At 50.5% G+C, this 18,217-nt stretch overlaps 1 protein-coding gene across 1 annotated transcript in view; it reads left to right on the forward strand.

Annotated features, from left to right (window-relative positions):
* The window catches only part of Lhx4 (LIM homeobox 4), a 42,603-nt gene that overhangs the window by 11,434 nt on the left and 12,952 nt on the right, over positions 1-18,217 (forward strand). The window contains exon 2 of the mRNA XM_087906398.1: positions 6,131-6,302. Coding sequence (XP_087762524.1) covers positions 6,131-6,302 — 172 coding nt within the window. The remainder of the gene's footprint in view (positions 1-6,130; positions 6,303-18,217) is intronic.

An 18,217-nucleotide genomic window follows, 5' to 3' on the forward strand; every position in this document is an offset into this window, starting at 1 on the left:
CATCATTTCTCCTCTATAAAATGACAGGATCTAGCCAGATAAGGCTTATGCGTATGTGCAGGTGTCATAGGATGTGTCTTTGTTTACCTGTGGTTGGGTTTCTCTGTGTGTATTGTGACTATGAGTGTGTGGCTGTATGGGAGGAGGCCTGCATGGGTGATTACGGGGCCTATGTGCACATGCAGCTGGACCTAAGTCCATGCCTGAGCCATGTCACTCTACAGGACACGGGATGCTCTGCTGTGTGGTTCCGCATCACCGTTTCCTTCTTTGGCTCTCCCAGAGTTTCGGCTGTCTTTCCAAGCCCGAGTTTACTGTCTGCAGAGACCATCACTATAGGGCACTTGCTGTGCAGTTAGGGTGAAAACTCCCACTTCAAATGAAACGACTTCTCTTACTATGAGTTGAATTTACAGATAGGAACTTGTCTTTTGTGATTCCAGGGCTCTTCTTAATTCCAGTTTCCAAAGGAAGACTTTGCGATGTTACTAAAAACAGCCAGAAGTTGTTCTTACTAGAGAACTGGAAAGTCTCAAGCCTCTAAAATGGTGTGTGTAGCTGTCTTGGTGGGAAGGTTCCATGACCTCCATCCTGGTTAGGCTCTCCAAATCATAAACATACACTAAGTCAATATACCAAAAAGACATTGTAGCTGTTTGAAATTTTTCCCATGGGGTTGTGTAGCCTAGAATATGGGTCTGAGCTCCCAGATGAGCTCCTACTGAAGAGGAGGGATGGGTCTGAACTTGACAGGTGCCTTCAACAAGCCTACTCCTCCCAGCTGAGGAGATTTTCATGGACAGGGTCTTTCTGGCTCCAAGCTCTCCCGTGGGCATTAGGCATCCATCCCATGCTGACACAAATCCTAAATTTGTGTCTCACATATTTGCATTTGCTCAAATGTTAGGCACAAGAGTCCATTTCCTGTCTAGAAATGTAAGGTGGGTAGCGGTGGGGTAAGTCCTCTTCAGGTCTGGCCCCAGGTTGGCCTGCCTTAAAGAGTTCAGCCAGGTTTAGACTCACTTCTCACCCCACTGCCCACAGGCTCTGGGCACACTGCTGACCCTGCAGACATTTCTTCCTCTGTGAAGTGGGGCTGAGACAATCCTCCCTGTTTAGTTGTATAACCATGGAGTTAAGACCTGAGACCTGTTACTGTCCACCACACCCCATCCCTGCTTGCTTTTACTGTTCATACTGTTGCGTGCCCTGGGTCTTTCCAAGTGCCCCTAAGTTATCTATACTTTAAACTCTCCCCTTCTCTGTCCTGTCTCTCAAATGGAAAACAATCTGGAAAGGTTCTTGAACATAAAATGTGCCCTTAATCTCTACCTTACATTTGTGCCAAAGCCAAGGTCTAGTTTGGTTTCCGTGCCTCCCCTGGCCACCCCGAGTTGGGTGTCCCAGCTTGACCAGCTGTGGGGTCTCCTGGCTGAAAAACTGGATTCCCTCAGCCTTCAGTGCTCCAGGCTGAGCTCTGCCTGTGTGTGCCCCAGCTCCCGCTCCAGAGCGGCTCCCTGCATACATTAGCCCTAATGTAGTCGCTCTCGAATACCCATCATATTAAGTCTCCCGCTAGGTACCTTGCTCGAAATAAATTTTATGGCCATACATCCTCGCCCTCATCACATGCATTGGTAGGTTGGAGGAGAAATACAGTCGTATCCTTCCTCGGAGAACAGACCAAACAATTGGGTAGGATTAACCTGTGGCCTGGGAAGCCAAGACAGAGCCCGCTCAGAGTCCTGCTGCTAGCTTGCTCAGTTCCACAAAGAAGTCCTCAGTGAGGCGTCATGACCTAGGTTTGCTCTGCTGAGTAGGACGCAAGCCCAGCGGTGGCAGGTGGCTGGTGCAGCGGGACACTGCAGTCAAGTGGCTACTGCCCTATGACCGGCTCCCCCCCCCCCCCCCCCCCACCGCAGGGTCCTCGTTCAGCTTCCGCGGGCTCTCCACCTGTTGTCCTTGATTCACTTGTTCCGGAAGGCTTCTGAGTTGTCTGTCTCTCCCTGCCAGATAAGCAAGAGCAGCCATCCCTGCTAACCGGCCAACCCAACCCTTTCACTTCAGGACCGAAGCGCCACTGTCCCTTGTTGGAGGCTTGGCTTGATCTGGCTTGTCGACGCAGGGCTTTGCCTCCTGCAGTCTCTCCCAGCCTGCACTTTTCCCAAGCCTTCCCCAGGCTCTTGGGGGATGGGCTGCACTCCCTGGTGGCCCCAGAGAGAGACTACAGGAGTGGCTGGATGAATACTTTGAGGCAGGCAGGTATGCCTCAAGGTTTGCGGGATTGCTCCACGATGGTCATTCCTTGCATCTGCATGGGAGAGCAGTGAGTTATGTAGTTATGTGGGAGAAATGCTCACGGCCCGGAAAAATGAAGTCCACAGACACACCGGCAGGATTTTCCACGCCTTAGTACGCTCATTTATCTTGTGACCACCTAGAACCCCCATGGAGATCGGCCGTGCACCCTGCGCCCTGCGCTCTCCTGACAGTAATCCTGCAGGGGGCGGGGTAGGACTGGCCTCATTGCCCCAGTTTTTCAAGTAAGAAGCTGAGGCAGAGTGGTCATTTATCCAAGGTGAAAAGGCTAGGGTTCAAACTCAGGCAGTCTGGTTCTAGAATCTACGAGTTATCCCTGTGTCCTTCCCTTGGCTCTTGTTAAGTCACTACCATGGGCAATTAGAACTCTTCCGTAAGTACATACCAGTTTTTAAAAAAAATGCCTTTCTCACAGAGGAAAACTAATTTTGTTTGAGACAGGGTCTTGCTATATAGCCTAATTTCTCTAGCTCTCATTCCTGCTTCAGCTTCCTAAATGCTGGGCTGACAGGTGTGTGTCACCTTCCTGCCTTGGAAAAAATATTTATGAAGTGAAAAGAAAAAAGAAATCCTATAGTGCTAACTGGGACAATTAGCAAGTGTCCGCCTGCATCCCCTCCCTTGTACTTCTGGGAGAAAGGAGTCAAGGAAGAAGGCAGAGCCTAGCAGATCTGATTTCCACTGAATGCTGACCCTACTTAGGCTCCGAAAGGGACAGCTGAGATTGGAGCTTATTGGATTCAAGGTGGCCACTTGGCTGTTACAGGATACTGATGAGGTTTAGCAAATATCCCAAGTTCAAGTAAGTGTCTTGATAGTCAAGAAAGCTTTCTCTGAACATGGATGTTTGCAAGACATTTTTTTAGTATATGTTAATTGTACATAATAATGAGTTTCATTGTGAGCTTTTTATACATGTATATAACATATTTTGATCACATTTGCTTGCCCCATATCTCTCTAGTTCCCTGACCCCACATTCACTCTCTTTTGCCAAATAGTCACCTGTCTCTTTTCCTTCCTCCCTCCCTCCCTCCCTCCCTCCCTCCCTTCCTTCCTTCCTCCCTTCCTTCTTCCCTTCCTGCCTTCCTTCTTTTCTTTCTTTCTTTCTTTCTTTCTTTCTTTCTTTCTTTCTTTCTTTCTTTCTTTCTTTCTTTCTAACAAGATCTCATGTAATCCAGACTAGTCTCAAATGGTCTATGTGACTCAGGCTATCTTTGACTCCTGATCCTCCAGCCTCCACCTCCCAACTACTGGAATTACAGGCACACCTAGCCCCCTTCTATTTTCAGATGTATTTTATTACTTATCATTAATCGTATTAATTAATTAATATAGCAATTGATAAATTAATGTAATAAATAATAGCTATAATTATCAATATAATTGCTATATTAATAGAATGAATAATTAATTTCAATTAATTAATCATTGCTAATTTTATTGCATTGTATGAGTATTTTGCCTGAGTGCGTGTCTGTGTGCCATGTCCCTGTCTGGTACCTGCAGATGTCAGAGCAGGGTATTAGATCTTCTGTAACTGGAGGTAAGGATGGTTGTGAGACACATGGGTTGGGGACAGAACGCTGGTCCTCTGTGAGCTCTGAACTGCTGAGCCATTGCTCCAGTTTCATCTTTTTGAAAATTTATTTAGAATCTGCTCAGTTCTAATTGCATTATTTATGACTGAATAAAAATTCCATTGTGTAAATATACCTACCCCTTTTTAAGACAGTGTCTCCCTATGCTGCTATGCCTAGTCTGGAACGTGTAGCTCAGGCTGGCCTCAAACTCAGAGACCTGTCTTCTCTTGTCCCTTGGGAGGTGGGATTTAAGGCTTGGACCACTACACTCAGCTCCATCTTTATTTATCTTTTAGATTTATATTATTTATTTATTTGTGTGTGTGTGTGTGTGTGTGTGTGTGTGTGTTTGTATACACTACATGTGTACAGGTGTCCACAGTGGCCAGAAGATGGTGTTAGATCCCCTAGAACTGGATTTATGTCAGTTTGAGAACCTCCTGATATGTAGGTACTGGGAATCAAACTTGGGCCCTCTGAAATGCCAGGAAGTGCTCTTAACTGTTCAGCTATCTCTCTAGCCCCTACCCTAATTTCTTTACCCATTTACCTGTTGATGGACACCTAGGCCTATCCCAAGGCTCAGTTATGCTGAACAGTGCTGTAGTAATCATGGCTACACAGGAGGTGTCTCCATTGCGTGCCATCTGTACATCCTTAGGGTATGTACGTAGGAATGGCACCATGAGACACATCGAGTCTGTTCTTAGGGACACCCCAGTGTTTCCCACGGTGGCTGCAGTAATTTATATTCCAGTCAACAGTATAGAGGGCTCTCTTCCCACACGCATCCTCCCTGGCTTTTGTTATTCGTTTTCTCCATGGCAGACTTTCCTCTGAGAGTGAGGGGAAATCTCAGTGGTTATGTAGATTTTGAAATGTTTTTTCTCAATGCTTTCCCATGCAAACATTTAAAACTTGTATGGCTCTCTTGAACATGAGTAGAGAAATATGAGGAATTCACGAGCCGTTTGGGTTTGGTACTTTTGCCAACGTGGTGTAGCATGGTGGGAACACAGGAGCCGGTCCAAGGGAGTGTGGGTAGTGTGGGTTGGAACAGTTGCTGTGTAGTAGATAATCTTGGGAAGCTGTCCTCTAGTGCCAGGTACCTGCTAATGGGTGAGGGAGAAACCACTTCTGCCCCTGAGGCTCCTTCTTTCCAATGGGAATAACTATGTGCAAACAATTAGCAAAAATTAATTGTAACAGATAAGGAAAACTCATGGTTGTGAATCCTACAATTGCTTATCTGGAGGAGGCTAAGGGAGGGCCAATGGTAGGACCTTGATGCTCAGTCTTACTGTCTGTTACCTCCCCTCGTGTGTGTGTGTGTGTGTGTGTGTGTGTGTGTGTGTGTGTGTGTAGGAGCATAGGGGAAAAAAACTGGAGATACTAGCGCAATTTGTTCATCCAGCTGTAGAAGCCTAATCATTTCTATAGATTTTGAAGTAGTGAATAAGTTACTCACTGAGGAAAAGAATGGGCAACAGAACCTACTTTGGCCATTGTAGCGGAGAGTGGTCCATTACCAGGTGCTGAGTGGCTTTCAGCTTGGAGGAGCCAGCTCACTGATTCCAGGTCTAATATCCACCCTCAGAACCTCATTGCCTTTGCCATGATTGTGGAGGGCATTCCAACCACAGCTTCCCATTGCCTCTACTAAGACCTACACCAATATGATGCAGGTCTGTTTCTCAGCCGTCATCCATTTGATTAAGCTCTGAATTTAAGTTTCTTTCAGTACCTCTAGTGAACTTCCACCAACCCAAAACACAAGCTGGGAGTTGGGGATGTGGCTCAGTGGTAGAGGACTTGCCTAGTATGTGTGAGGCCCTGGATTCCACCCCTGGCTCAGAACCCAAGCTGGAAGGGAGTCTGGAAAACCAATCTATGCCTTTCCTGCCTGGAGCACAGGAGAGGACATTACCAGGGGACACACAGTTCGAGGTAGTCATGGCGTCTTTTTCAGGCCATGAAGATACTGAGATTCCCTTGAGCACCCTCAGGCCCGGACCGTGGTTTTACCCCACTCCTGATAGTGTTTGCCTTTTAGGCCAGATGGTCTCAGTCCATGCCTAGACATGCTTCGCTTTGGGCTGATGTTTTCAATACAACTTCTGCCTCGGAGTGAAAATGTGGCAGCCTGGGGTCGGGTCCATGAGGACCTGGGGGGATCTGGCTGTGGAAGGTTCTCACTGTCTCTCTCTCTCTCTCTCTCCTCTCTGTAGAGATCCCACAGTGCGCTGGCTGCAACCAGCACATCCTCGATAAGTTCATCCTGAAGGTCCTGGACAGACACTGGCACAGCTCCTGCCTCAAGTGTGCAGACTGCCAGATGCAGCTGGCTGACAGGTGCTTCTCCAGGGCTGGGAGCGTCTACTGCAAGGAAGACTTCTTCAAGTAAGTTACGACCTGCCGCTCCTTAGCTCCTCACTTGGCTGCCGCTGCCTTCTTCCCTCAGACAGTGGGACATAGGGAGATTGCAGGGTCTTCGGCCCCTGAGGAGTTGGAGGGATCCTGCTGAAGCCCTTTGTTGAGGTCCTCTCTCAGCCCATTGGCCATCTGGCCTCTCTGGAGCTCCTCAGAGTGTAGCAGCCGGGGGCATGGGTCAGGTTTCGCACGAGGAACTTCTCTATCTGTCTTAGTGAGTTGGGGCTCAGGGTTTGCCAAATCTTTCCGGGGGACTCTCATAGTAGGAGATTTCAGTTGGTGCCCTAGAGCTGGAGGAGCTTTTCTGACTGTTTTCTTGGCTGCTTTCAGGCCTCAGAGGTGAGGAAAGATTGCTCTGAGGGATTCAAGCCAGGCTCCATGGGTCTTGTTATCTGGAATGGAAACCTATGAGGAGGTGGTCTCATGTGATAGTCAAGAGCCCGGTCCTGTCTAGGTTTGAAACTACTTACTGGCTGTGTTCTTTTAGTCAGTTAACGTTTATGTGCCTTGATGTGCTTATCCGTAAAATGGGGCTATAAATAGAGCTCTCATTACATATTGGCTTTAAGTAGGGCAATATGTGTAAAGTTCTTGGGAAGAAAGATCACCTGACACTCTCAAGGCTGGACTTTTCATTCTGGAACTGAATTCATCAGGAAAATCTCGCTGGACCTTTGGGTCGGGGAGAGTCTCCCAGAATTTATTTTCTGAATTGCTCAGTTCCTTCCTAGGACCCATTAATTATCTAAGACTGAGGGTTTAGTCAACACGGACTATCCAACCAAAGGAAAACCGTGGGGGGGGGGTGACATGTTGGAGACACTGAGCCTGGTGCTCACTCACACTAGCCCTGAGAGTCCATGAGAATAGAGCAGGGAGGCTCACCCAGTCCTGGGGAAGCATTTGGGACCCATGACCAGCCACCAGCCATCAGCCATGGAGGGGCTGTGCACAGTCTCCTGATCATATATGTTCTGGGCACAAGGAGGAGAAATAATGGTGAATTCTGAGTTCCTCTAATTCCTTCCATGAAACATTACCTCCCCTAGCTCTTCCTTCCTTTTCTTTGGTGGGGGGTCGCTGCTCCTCTTTTCCCCCATCTTCCTTTGGTTTTCTCCGCCTCTGCCTCCTCTGTTTCTACCCCTTCCTCTCACGCTGTTGCTCAGTGGGTGACAAAGTCTGTCTCTGTCTTGCTGCCTCAGTGATGACTGGGCCAGGCAGCATGGCAGCCCTCATGGGGTGGATTGCTTTGGTAGTGTGTGTGTGTGTGTGTGTGTGTGTGTAAGGTGTGTAAGGTGTGTAAGGAGGGCCAGAGGAGAATGGGGGAGAGGTGGCCCTCTGGTTTGTCCCTGTACTTTGGGACAGTCTCGGAGAACTCCAGAGGTGAGGCAAAGTCTAAATTACCTTCTCAGACACAGAAAGAGAGGTAGGCCAGGTACTGAGAGGTCCCTGGGTTAGACATCAGAGTCCAGGGACTCTGACTGGCCTAGCCTGGCAGGTTAGAGTAGCAGGTGTGGTAGAGGCAGAGGCTACCAGAGCCAGGGACTCGGGGGTCCCCATCAAATGTTTCCCTTAGCCCTTCAGTACTGCCTTAGGGGCCTGTCTTGTTTTAATGGTGTCTAGCTGGCTATGGCTTGGGAAAGGGAGTGAGAAACAAGAGTTTGGGAGAAGAAATGACAAGGAAAGGGGGTTTCCCTAGATTCAGGAGGGGCCTAGGGTGAGGCAGGAGAGGGGTCACTAGAGGCCTTCTTCACTCAGGTCAGGACCCCAGCAGCCCCCGCCTCCATGGCCTCCCCACACCTTGGCTCTCAGCCTTGTAGAAGTGACTTCTGACTGGCCCGCGCCTGCTTCCTGAAGTCCCCAAGCTTCTCCAGATCAGCTGCCTTGCCTAACAGCTCAGGCTCTGATCCCAGCTCCCTCTTTCTCTAGGGTCCCTTCACCTGCAGAACTGCCTGGTGGCACTTTGGCCCAGGTCTTCCTTCCAGTCTTCATTCACTGCTTCCCTGTGGTCCCCTTCCTGCTTCAGCACCTATTCCAGGCTGCTTCCTCCTCTGGGCAGGATGACTATACTCTTAAGGGTGACCCACTCCTCCATGGAAGCTCAGGGAATAGCTCCTGGTAGCGGGAGTCCTGGAGAGGCATCACACCCTCTCCCTTCCCCTTCTCTCACATGGCTGACTCAGACAAGCTCCTTCCTCTTGAGCCTGTCTTATCTTCCTTGTTGGCTGGGGACCTGTGTTATTCTTCCACAGAAACACCCAACCCTGACCCATAGACTGTAGCTGGGTTGGAGAAACAAGTAGTAAATTTCACAGTGGGTTTACAAAGGCTTTGGTGAGCAGTTTCTTCCGCATTTTGCCTGGTGTCTTGAGAAACACAGCCATAATTATTCCCTTTGTTCTGCAGGCCTGGAGCTGGGTCAAGGTTGGTGGGGAGGGAGCTGGCCACAGGTTCAGTGCTGAAGCAGGCCATTAGCTCTGTGAGGGGAGCTGTGTGAGGGAATGGAAGGCCAAGGCCATTAACCAGAAGGGAAGATTGGCAACTTCCAGTGTCCCAGTGAGGAGATTTGATTTATGAGCCTTGCCCAATTCTGGGACTGAGGCTTTCTGGGTACAAACTGATGCTGTAGATCCTATACCAGGGAAGGACCGGGAGGGAGCAGGCAGGCTGTCAGTCAGAACTTTACTCCCTATCCATGGTACTTTAGGATCTGCTGCCTGTTTGGGGCTCGGGGACAACCTGCCTCTTATTATAGCTCATTAAATATCACCTGCTCCCATGCAGGTAACTGCCGCCAAGAGAAACTTAGGGGTGTGGCAGGAACACTCCCTCTTGTCACACTAGGCTATCAGGAATCACACCTCTGGGGACTCTGCAAAAGGAATCAGAGTGAGCATGCACTTGCCAGTTGGCTGCAGTGTGCTCTCTGGTGAGAAATCTGGAAGACACTGGCCAGAGCCAGGGAAAATCCTTTCTCTGTGCTCTTTGAAGGAACAGAGGAAGGACACTGTGGTCTTCTCTGGCAGCTGCTGCGTAACCCTGCCCTGAGACAGGGACAGGGCTCACCTGCTCTGCGGACCCTCACTGTGGTTCTGAGTTCCAGGGATATTGTGTTTGCCCCTAGCGTGGGGCAAGGCAACTACTTTATTGCTGTGCATGGCCGCACTTGTGTTCGATGTGAAGTTTGTAAGTCAAGAGTGTGGTGTGAAGAGCCAGTGCCCTTGGAATGTGTGCTCTCTCAGCAGCAAAGAGTGGGAACTGAGAGAGCCACACCAGCAGGACCGGCGATCCTTCCACCGGGGAGCGATGTAATACTGGCCACAGGCAGCAGGGGGCGATGTTGTTGTAAACCCAAAGAAAAAACTACTTCCCTGGAGGTGGCTTTATGTGTTGCGCTTTTCTTGGCGAGTCGTTGACTTCTGACCTGCTCCCTGAGAGTTGAGGTTTTTTCTTTTGTTTTTGTTTTTGCTTTCTGGGAAGAGCTTCTCTTCTTCAGTGGAGATAAAAATCTTCAAGCCCAAGGGGAGAGGGACTACTACATAGAAATGAGGAGGTATAATTTACTGAGTTGGTCGGGGGGGGGGTCTAGGAGGGCCACCCTCCATGTGGAAGGCATCCCAAACCCTGTTGACTGCGTTTGTTAAGAAGCACAGTGCATCCAGGGTGGATTCCCTGCTTTGGGAGCTAGGTTCCTGTGCGGGTGCCATTAAACAGATCCCTTAGCATCTCTGGGCTTTGTTGCTTTCTTAGGAAGTGGCAGAATTCTGATGTTACTTCCTATAGAAGATTCACGGTGCATCGGGTCATTTTGCAAAACGGAGTTGTAGAAGCAGTTTGGTGACCCCAGATGGTGCTTGGTGGTATCTATCCTATCTTTTACTAGCCGCTTGTCAGCAAAAGAACAAGCACCCAGCCTTTCTCTGGGTCAGAGTGCACACTGACCTCTCAAGTGCGGAGAAGGTTGTGGGGACCACGTCCACGTGACGCTAGGGCTTTTGTGACTGTTTCTGGGTGCATGGCCCTGCTGTGGAGGGTACGGCTGTTAGAGCCCCTCTGTCAGGGCCAGGGCCGCTCCCACCTCTCCTATTCTCCCTCCTTCAGCTTTGAGGGCATCTGGTAGAGATGACCTGTAACTGTCTAGAGTGGCCCGTGTCCAGGTAGGATGGCAGAGTGGGGAGGGTGTTAGAGCGTGTCAGGGGCTAAGCCATGGAGAAACTAGTCCTGTTGACGGGTGTGGTTTGAGAGAGAAGCCACGTTGTTTACGGTGTGAGAGCCAGAGTGGCTGTGGAGTGGACGGCGTGAAGGTCACACAGCGTCCAGGTAAAGGGAAGACTTCATGGTCGTCCTGGGATGTGGGGAGCTCCAGGCTACCCTGGGCCACCAGGAGTCTGACAGGAACTGTGGGCGACAGACTCGGGCTTTCTAGGGTGCCGTGACGCTAGAAGACGCCTATCTGAAAGGTAGTGCTTTTGGGGGATACCTACTTGATCCTGAGGCCTTCACCCCGATAGGTAGCTAAGGGGTTCTCCCAAGGAGTGAAGGACACAGTTCCAGGGAGCTAGGTGGGTGAGCATTTCCTCTGCTTCGTCAGTCCCTCCCCCAACCAGTCAATCTCCAGGTGGCTGTCAGCCAAGGGCAGGTAGGCAGCGTCCTTGGGGCTGTGTGATTTATCCCTGCGGTCCAGGACGCTGTGTTGCAGCATGCTGGCTGTTTGGCTGCCACAGGGTGATTTTGCTGGCTGTGCACGGTTTGCCGGTGTCCTCCCCTTAGTCCCTCAGTGACCAGAGCCTCTCTGTTCCTTATATGATTTGAAGGCAGAAGCCCATAGAATACAGGTTTGTCTTTAAGAAACGAGGTTGCCTGCTCCTTGGTGGGCTTCGTAGAAGAGGTAGGAGTTAGGCTTTAAGCCAGGATCAGTGTGAACTTGAAACATCAGACTTCACTGGGCCTTGCTTTGCCATCTCTAAAGCGGGAATAAGAACATCAGTCGGCCCTTTGGAGTCACCGTTAGGACTGAGGAAGATGAAGCAAGCTCTAGCTAGTTCACATTACGAGCCGTTCTCTTCAGGGCAGTGATGTCCATGCAGGGGTAGGAAAGGAAGAGAGAGGCCTGGCCTAGGGTCAGAGGCTGGGGTGTCGAAGTTGTAAAAAGCCTGGGACCAGACAGGGCTCTGGACAGAAGCTGTCCAGTGATAGGTCAGGTCATGGGAGCAACCATCTCGTTTTGATGTGGGAGTAGGACCAGGAGCCTGTTGCTGAAGGCTGAGAACATTCTGGGGCTTGTTGGTAGTTGTGGGCGCAGTCTGGGGCCAGGATTTTGCTCAGCCACTTTGTATTTCTGATAACTATACAGTTGCCAGGGGACAGACAGACAGACAGACGTTCTCTCTCTCTCTCTCTCTCTCTCTCTCTCTCTCTCTCTCTCTCTCACACACACACACACACACACACACACACACACACACACACACACACATGGGGGGATGGGCAGAGGGAGGGAAGAAGGGAGGGAGAGGGAGAGATCGGAAACTGAGGATCCTGCAGGCAGGAGGGTCTCCTTGACATGTGGCTTTCCATAATTTCTGAATAGTTTATAGCCTAATTCCCTTGCTAAACAAATTAAACCTTTTAAGGTAACGATCAGATGGTCCTGATAGTGCCTGTGTGCATGGACATTTGTAAGACTTGAACACACTGGAGGGACCAAACCACAGTCATCTGTGACAGCCCGTAATCAAGACAGAAGCAATTACTTAGGCCAGCAGGTCTCCCTGGGGACCAGCAGCCATATATCAGGTGGTGATGAGCCCGGGATTATCTGTCCGGCCAGCCAGAGCCCTTGAGTTCAGCTGTGCCCTATGTCCACCCTCCAGAGCCCAGCCTCCCGACATCTGTGGAAATCACATCTCAGGATCTCCTGCCATGGGGGACTCTTTCTAACTAAACAGTTGCAAATCAGTCTGGGGGGCAGATGGCACTGGGCTGGGGAAACAAGGTCCCCAAGCACAGTGGATCTGGGTGACCCAGGAGTGGCAGCTGTGGGAAGCATTAAGGCCAGCAGCAGAACAAGTCAGCCATTTCATTCTCTGTGTCACTTGCATGCCTGGCTATTTGGGTGGCAAGTCCCAGCGGTCTATCTCCTTGTCATTCCTGCTGCCCCTATTCTACAGGTTCCTGATACACACTTCTGCACTACCAATGCTCTCAGACATCCACCCTCCCCCTTGCGCCTCCTTCAACCCATCCATCCCTTCCTGCCAGGCTCCTCTTGGACGCACTAACTCCCACCAAGTTGGCATTCCTGGTCCCACAGTCTGGCTCCTGTGCATCTCCTGCTGAATCTCTGGCCAAGGTCACCCCATGACTGTCAGAGTCGGTGTCTGACTTGTGACTCTGTTCTCCAGAAAACTTTCTATGTCTCTAGAATCCCACTCTGAGAGGGAGAAACAGAAGAGGGATTCTGCTAACACTGGGCAGAGAAAAACAAAAACAAAAACCTACAACCCCGAGGGACCGGGTGGCACTCTGTCTTCAAGTTCCCGTTCCACTATCTGTCAGTGTCTGCTAAACCACTGTAATTTGGGACTCAGAGATCAGCAATCTCTAGCTGCAGGAGACAAGCTAAGCATGCAAGGTCTATCGACTATCTGGGCACAGATACATGGGGCACCATGGGACTGGTCACAGACTGGACTCTGGCCCAGAATCAAATATCCAAGGTGAATCTTCTGCCTACAGTTGTTGGTAGCAGAGCCAACCTCTTGGCAGAGGCTGACTAACACCTAGGGAAGAGATTCTTTTAGACCTAGGGAAGAGGAATGCGGCATGAAGGGTTACCATTGTGCCAAGGCTCTTGCCATTGGTGAAAGGGGGATAATAATAACACCTACCTACAAGGGCAGTTGAATACTTTAATGGGGTTATTCAAATGATATTTCTTGGTGCATATTATATGGGCAGTGGCCAGACACTGGATCTGACAACCATGGTATAACCTTGGCCAGAGATTCAGCAGGAGATGAAGCAGAGCCAGACTGTGGGACCAGGAATGCTGAGCTTGGATATTTCAGGAGGCAACTGGGGAAGGTGACCTCAGATGGGGAAAGGATTGGCTTCTGAAAGCTTTTGGGGTACAGATCCTCTGTGCCCCATTGTTTCTTAGGAAACACATCTGACTCCAGCAGGGCAAGAGAGGACATGTGGCCTTCGTAGTCCTTAGCTTTCTCCTTGCTGTGGTGACCCCGATAAAAGCGACTTGGGGGACAAAAGGATTTATTTTGACTCGTGGTGTAAGAGTCCGTCATGGCAGGAGGAACAGGAGACAGCCGTTTACATTGTTTGCAGTCAGGAAGCACGGGGGATGTTGGTGCTCAGCCCACTTCTTGGGTTTTATTCAGTCTGGGATTCCAGTTGCTTGAAGGGTGGGTCCTCCAAGCTCAATTAAACCTTTCCAAAAAGACCATTCTAGCGATGCCTAGACATCCGCGTGCGTGATGATTCCAAGTCCAGTGAAGGTGACAATGGAGAATGACCCAGGCACTCCAATCCCTTCCTCATTAGCTCAGCTGTGTGGTCTTGGACATCTCTGGTCATTACCCATCTCTGGACTCCAGTTTCCTTCTCTGCTAAGTGAGGGGGTTGGGTTAAGTTACTAGTTCTAAGGCTTCTCCGGTAACATTCATCTCAGGATAGCAATATTGCATGCTCTTCAAAGAAAATTAAAGTATCACATTAATAGTTTAAATAATTGTCAGACACGGTAGCACATGCCTTTAAACCCAGCACTTGGAAGGCAGAGGGGCAGGCAGCTCTCTGTGAGTTAAGACCCTATCTCAGAAAAACCAAATAATCATAACAAAATCTAAATAAAAAGCAGATCACTGACTAAGGAGATGGCTCAGTAGATAAAGTACCTGGTGGGCAAGCACGGGGACCTGAGTTCAAATCCCTAGAACCCATGTAAAGGCAGGTGTAGCAGTGCATACCGGAATCCCAGCACTCTGTGGTGAGAACCCCTGAAAGAGAGCTGGCCAGCCAGCCTAGTATATGCAGCCATAAAAATAAAAAGGGTCCATACCTCACATAAGTGGTCAGGTAAGGACTAACTTCCAAGACTGGCCTCCAGCCTCCACACACAAGCTACAGCACCTGCATGACCACTCCCCTCAGACATGCACACACATGTGCACACGACATATCCACTCCCCTCAGACATGCACACACATGTGCACACGACATATCCACTCCCCTCAGACATGCACACACATGTGCACACGACATATCCACTCCCCTCAGACATGCACACACATGTGCACACGACATATCCACTCCCCTCAGACATGCACACACATGTGCACACGACATATCCACTCCCCTCAGACATGCACACACATGTGCACACGACATATCCACTCCCCTCAGACATGCACACACATGTGCACACGACATATCCACTGTAAACATACGCTAAAAAACCAAGATCGTGGGGCAATCTTGGCACCGTGGGAATGTGACTGTGATCTCACGCTGTTAACGGGGCCATGCCCCCATCCCAAGACTCTCCTGTACTCTGGTGTCAGCCTTCTCCAGAGGCGACCCCTTTTAACGTGTGGAGTAAACTGACCAGATACTAGCCGGAGCTTTGCGTGCCCATGACATGGCTGTGGTTTTAGAGTGGGTGGTGATATATGTTGGAAATATTGGTACATACAGTAACAGTAAATATCAGAAACTCACCTGTCAAGTGTGGTGATAGATAAAAGAAATACATGTAGGGAAGTGTCAGCCGAGAAGAAAATATACAGCCCGTCGTAAATCAGCGCCAAGCAATTAAAGCATAAAATCAAGTTAGGCAGTATTTTGTTTCCTTGGGATGGTGCATCGTGAGGTGGCAGCTCCACTCCTAGGAGGTTGAACTGGGGCCTGGCCTGGTGCCCGCTGCCCGCCTCCCAGCAGCCAAGAGTGAGGGAGGAACCCCGAGGGAGGGCTCTAGGATTCAACCCCATCTCTGTGGTCCTCAGCTGGGAGGTGGTGGCACCTTGCCCCCTTCTCAACTGTTAAAGGTCCTTGTGTGGCTAATTTCACATGTTCTTGAAACCCAGGTCCTACTCTGGGAAGGGGACACATGTCCAGAGGTAGGATGTCGGTGGGGGAAGAGAATGGACCGCTGGGTTTACCGATCCGAGGCTATCCAGGAGTTGCCAAGTGCAGACTTGATTGACCAGGCAGCACACTGGCAGGCTGGCTTCAGGAGAAGTCTGGCCCAGGGGCACGGGAGTTGCCAACTCTAGACCTCTTCCGAGGAGTTGGTTAAAGGAATTTGGGAGCTCTGTAGAAGGTGGGGTGTGGAGTCTGCTCTAAAGGGAAGTAGAGACATGGGGTGGTAGAGGGGGACTGTGCAGGTCTGATATCAGAAAAAGTGTCATGTGTCCTGTGTGTGGAAGGGAAGGCTCAAAGAAACAGGTAGAATGATGTGGAAGGCCCAGGTCACCTGTAGGGAGCCAGGACTGGGGAAATCTGGTACTGTGAGAGAATGGGTTGGGGTAACACATGGTTGGGGTAACACATGTGTCTAGGGCTCCTCTTTGGAAGATCAGGAACTGGGCCTGTGTTGATTACTGGGGTCCTCTTGGGGTACGATTAAAGGAAGTCTACGCGGTGAGGCGGTGTGTTTTTCCTCAGCTCTGCCCAGACCCCTGTGCTTGGGGGAAAGGTGAAGGTGGAGAGAAGTCAGGAAAGCCAGAGGGCATGAGAGAAAGGTTAGTCAGGTGGGTGTGGAGTCTCACTGAGGTCACAGGGCTGTGGCCTGAGAGGCAGAGGCAGGGACAATGAAGGCATTGTGTCCTGGAGTCGATACTAGAGCGCCCTCTTGAAAGAGTGTCTAGTGGACAGGGGTCTGGCATCCCACAGTGGGGTGACTGAGACAAGGTCTTGGGGAGACTATCAGAATCAGCAGCTGAAGACGGGTGAAGGCTGAGACCTTCAGGAGGAGATCGAGTACTAAACAGGCAGAACAACAGGGTTGCGTGGTGACGTCACTAGAGGCCCTGGTCTAGATGCTGAGCCAGGAGCTGTAGTGACCAAGGACTGAGTAGGGGGTGCTGGGCTGGCAGGGAGTGGGAAGAGGAGAGTCCTGAGTTGAGGGGCTGGTTGTGAGGAACGGTGGCTCGTGGATTCACAGGCTCTGCCATGCAGGATACACAGCAGGAGCTTGGTGAATAGGGGCACTGACTGATGTCTCAGGGACCACAAAACAACTGTGTGGATCTGGTCAGGTGACAGCATTTAAAACTGTCTGAAGTGTAGGATTTTGTGACCCTCGATCTAGAAGTTCTGAGTCGGCAGGACCTGCCCACTGATGTCTCTACAGAGGATCCAGACACTGTGACTGCGTTCTTGCGCTTGTAAGTGCCCCAGCCAGGCCCATCAAGATCAGAGGGGTAGACAAATAGAGACAGGAACTCAGGTGAGGCACTAGAACAGATGACCTGGCTCTTACCGGGGACTTTGGTAGCCCTGAGAGATGGCTCTGATGTTTTTGTCCCTTCCTTAGCCCCTGAGTTGTGTGATGGGTGAACACACAATGGGGTGAAGGCTACCACAGCAGGCCCTGGCTAACGGATGTGCAGGGAGGGGAGGGCATTATACTGCCCAGGAGCTGCTGGGGACATGGGAGGGGCATGAGGCCCTGCATTCAGGCTGGGCTTTGGTCAGGGGTACTGTGTTAGTCTTCTGTTGCTGTGACGAATACCAGAGAGAAGAAAACCTTGAGGGCAGAAAGATCTGCTTTGGCTGGCAGTGTCAGGGGTTGGCTTCTCATTATGGTGGAGAAGGCATGGAGGAGCAGCTTGTGTTGTGTTGATCAGGAGGCAGAGAAGAGAGATGGAGCAATCACCCACATTCCAGCCTGTCTCCTTTTATTCCACCCTGGACATCAACCTATAGGAGGGAGCCACCTACATTAGGACAGGCTCCCCCACCCCACTTAGTCCTCTCTGGAAGCACCCTCACGGACACAGCCAGAGTGGGCTGCACTAATCTCCCAGGTGTCTCTCAATCAATCAAGTAGCCAAGCCAGATCAAGCCATCCCAGACACCAAGTCTGTGTCTGCTGCCTTTGATGCCAGCTGTGTGCAACCTGTGTGGCTTTGGAAGTGTTGAGTTCAAATCCTCATTCTCTCCTTCACCATTGATGTGAGCGGGAGCCGGCATGCTGCCCCTCTGTGTCTCAGTTTCCTATTTGTTGCGAGGTGTCACAATACCCACTTTTCAGCTTGGTCACTCTGAAGCCATCTGTGAGATGAAGGTGATGCTAATGACAGTGGATGATAAGTTTCATGTTTCATGTTTCACCGTGGAACACCACATCCTCACTAGGAAAGCTTTTGATGGGAACGATTCTGTTCTTGGGAGCCGCTCTTCCCTGGCTACTCAGGGTGCACCTTTCAGGAGTTCGTTTGTCCATTCACCTATCCATTCATCCGTTCTGCAGGTCTTGTTGCTCCCCTACTACGTGCTGGTGAGGATAAGGACAAGTAGGAGGGGAGCCATCAGCACATCCTTCCCTTCCACTGTTTAAGCCTAGGGTCTTGGGAATGGTAGGCACGCTCTCTGCTCCCTAAGTGAAGTCACTTCTGTGCTCACTTCGGATGAGCTCTAGCTGCTGTCTGTGTGAAAGTGGCTGTCCTAGGAGGCTTAGTTGGACATAGCTAGCAGGAAGGGCCTTCTAGAGAGGGAGGCCAGGGTGCAGGATTGTGGAGCGGGCAGTGCCTACACACGGTAGATACTTGGCCACAATGAGGAGGCGCTGCCTGGAGAATCCCCAGAAGCCATGCTCCCTAGCTAGTGTCCACCTCCTCCTTCACCCCAGCACCCTTCAAAACTGA

The sequence above is a fragment of the Myodes glareolus genome, chromosome 5, assembly GCF_982192425.1.
Source record: "Myodes glareolus chromosome 5, mMyoGla1.1, whole genome shotgun sequence".
NCBI lineage: Eukaryota > Metazoa > Chordata > Mammalia > Rodentia > Cricetidae > Myodes > Myodes glareolus.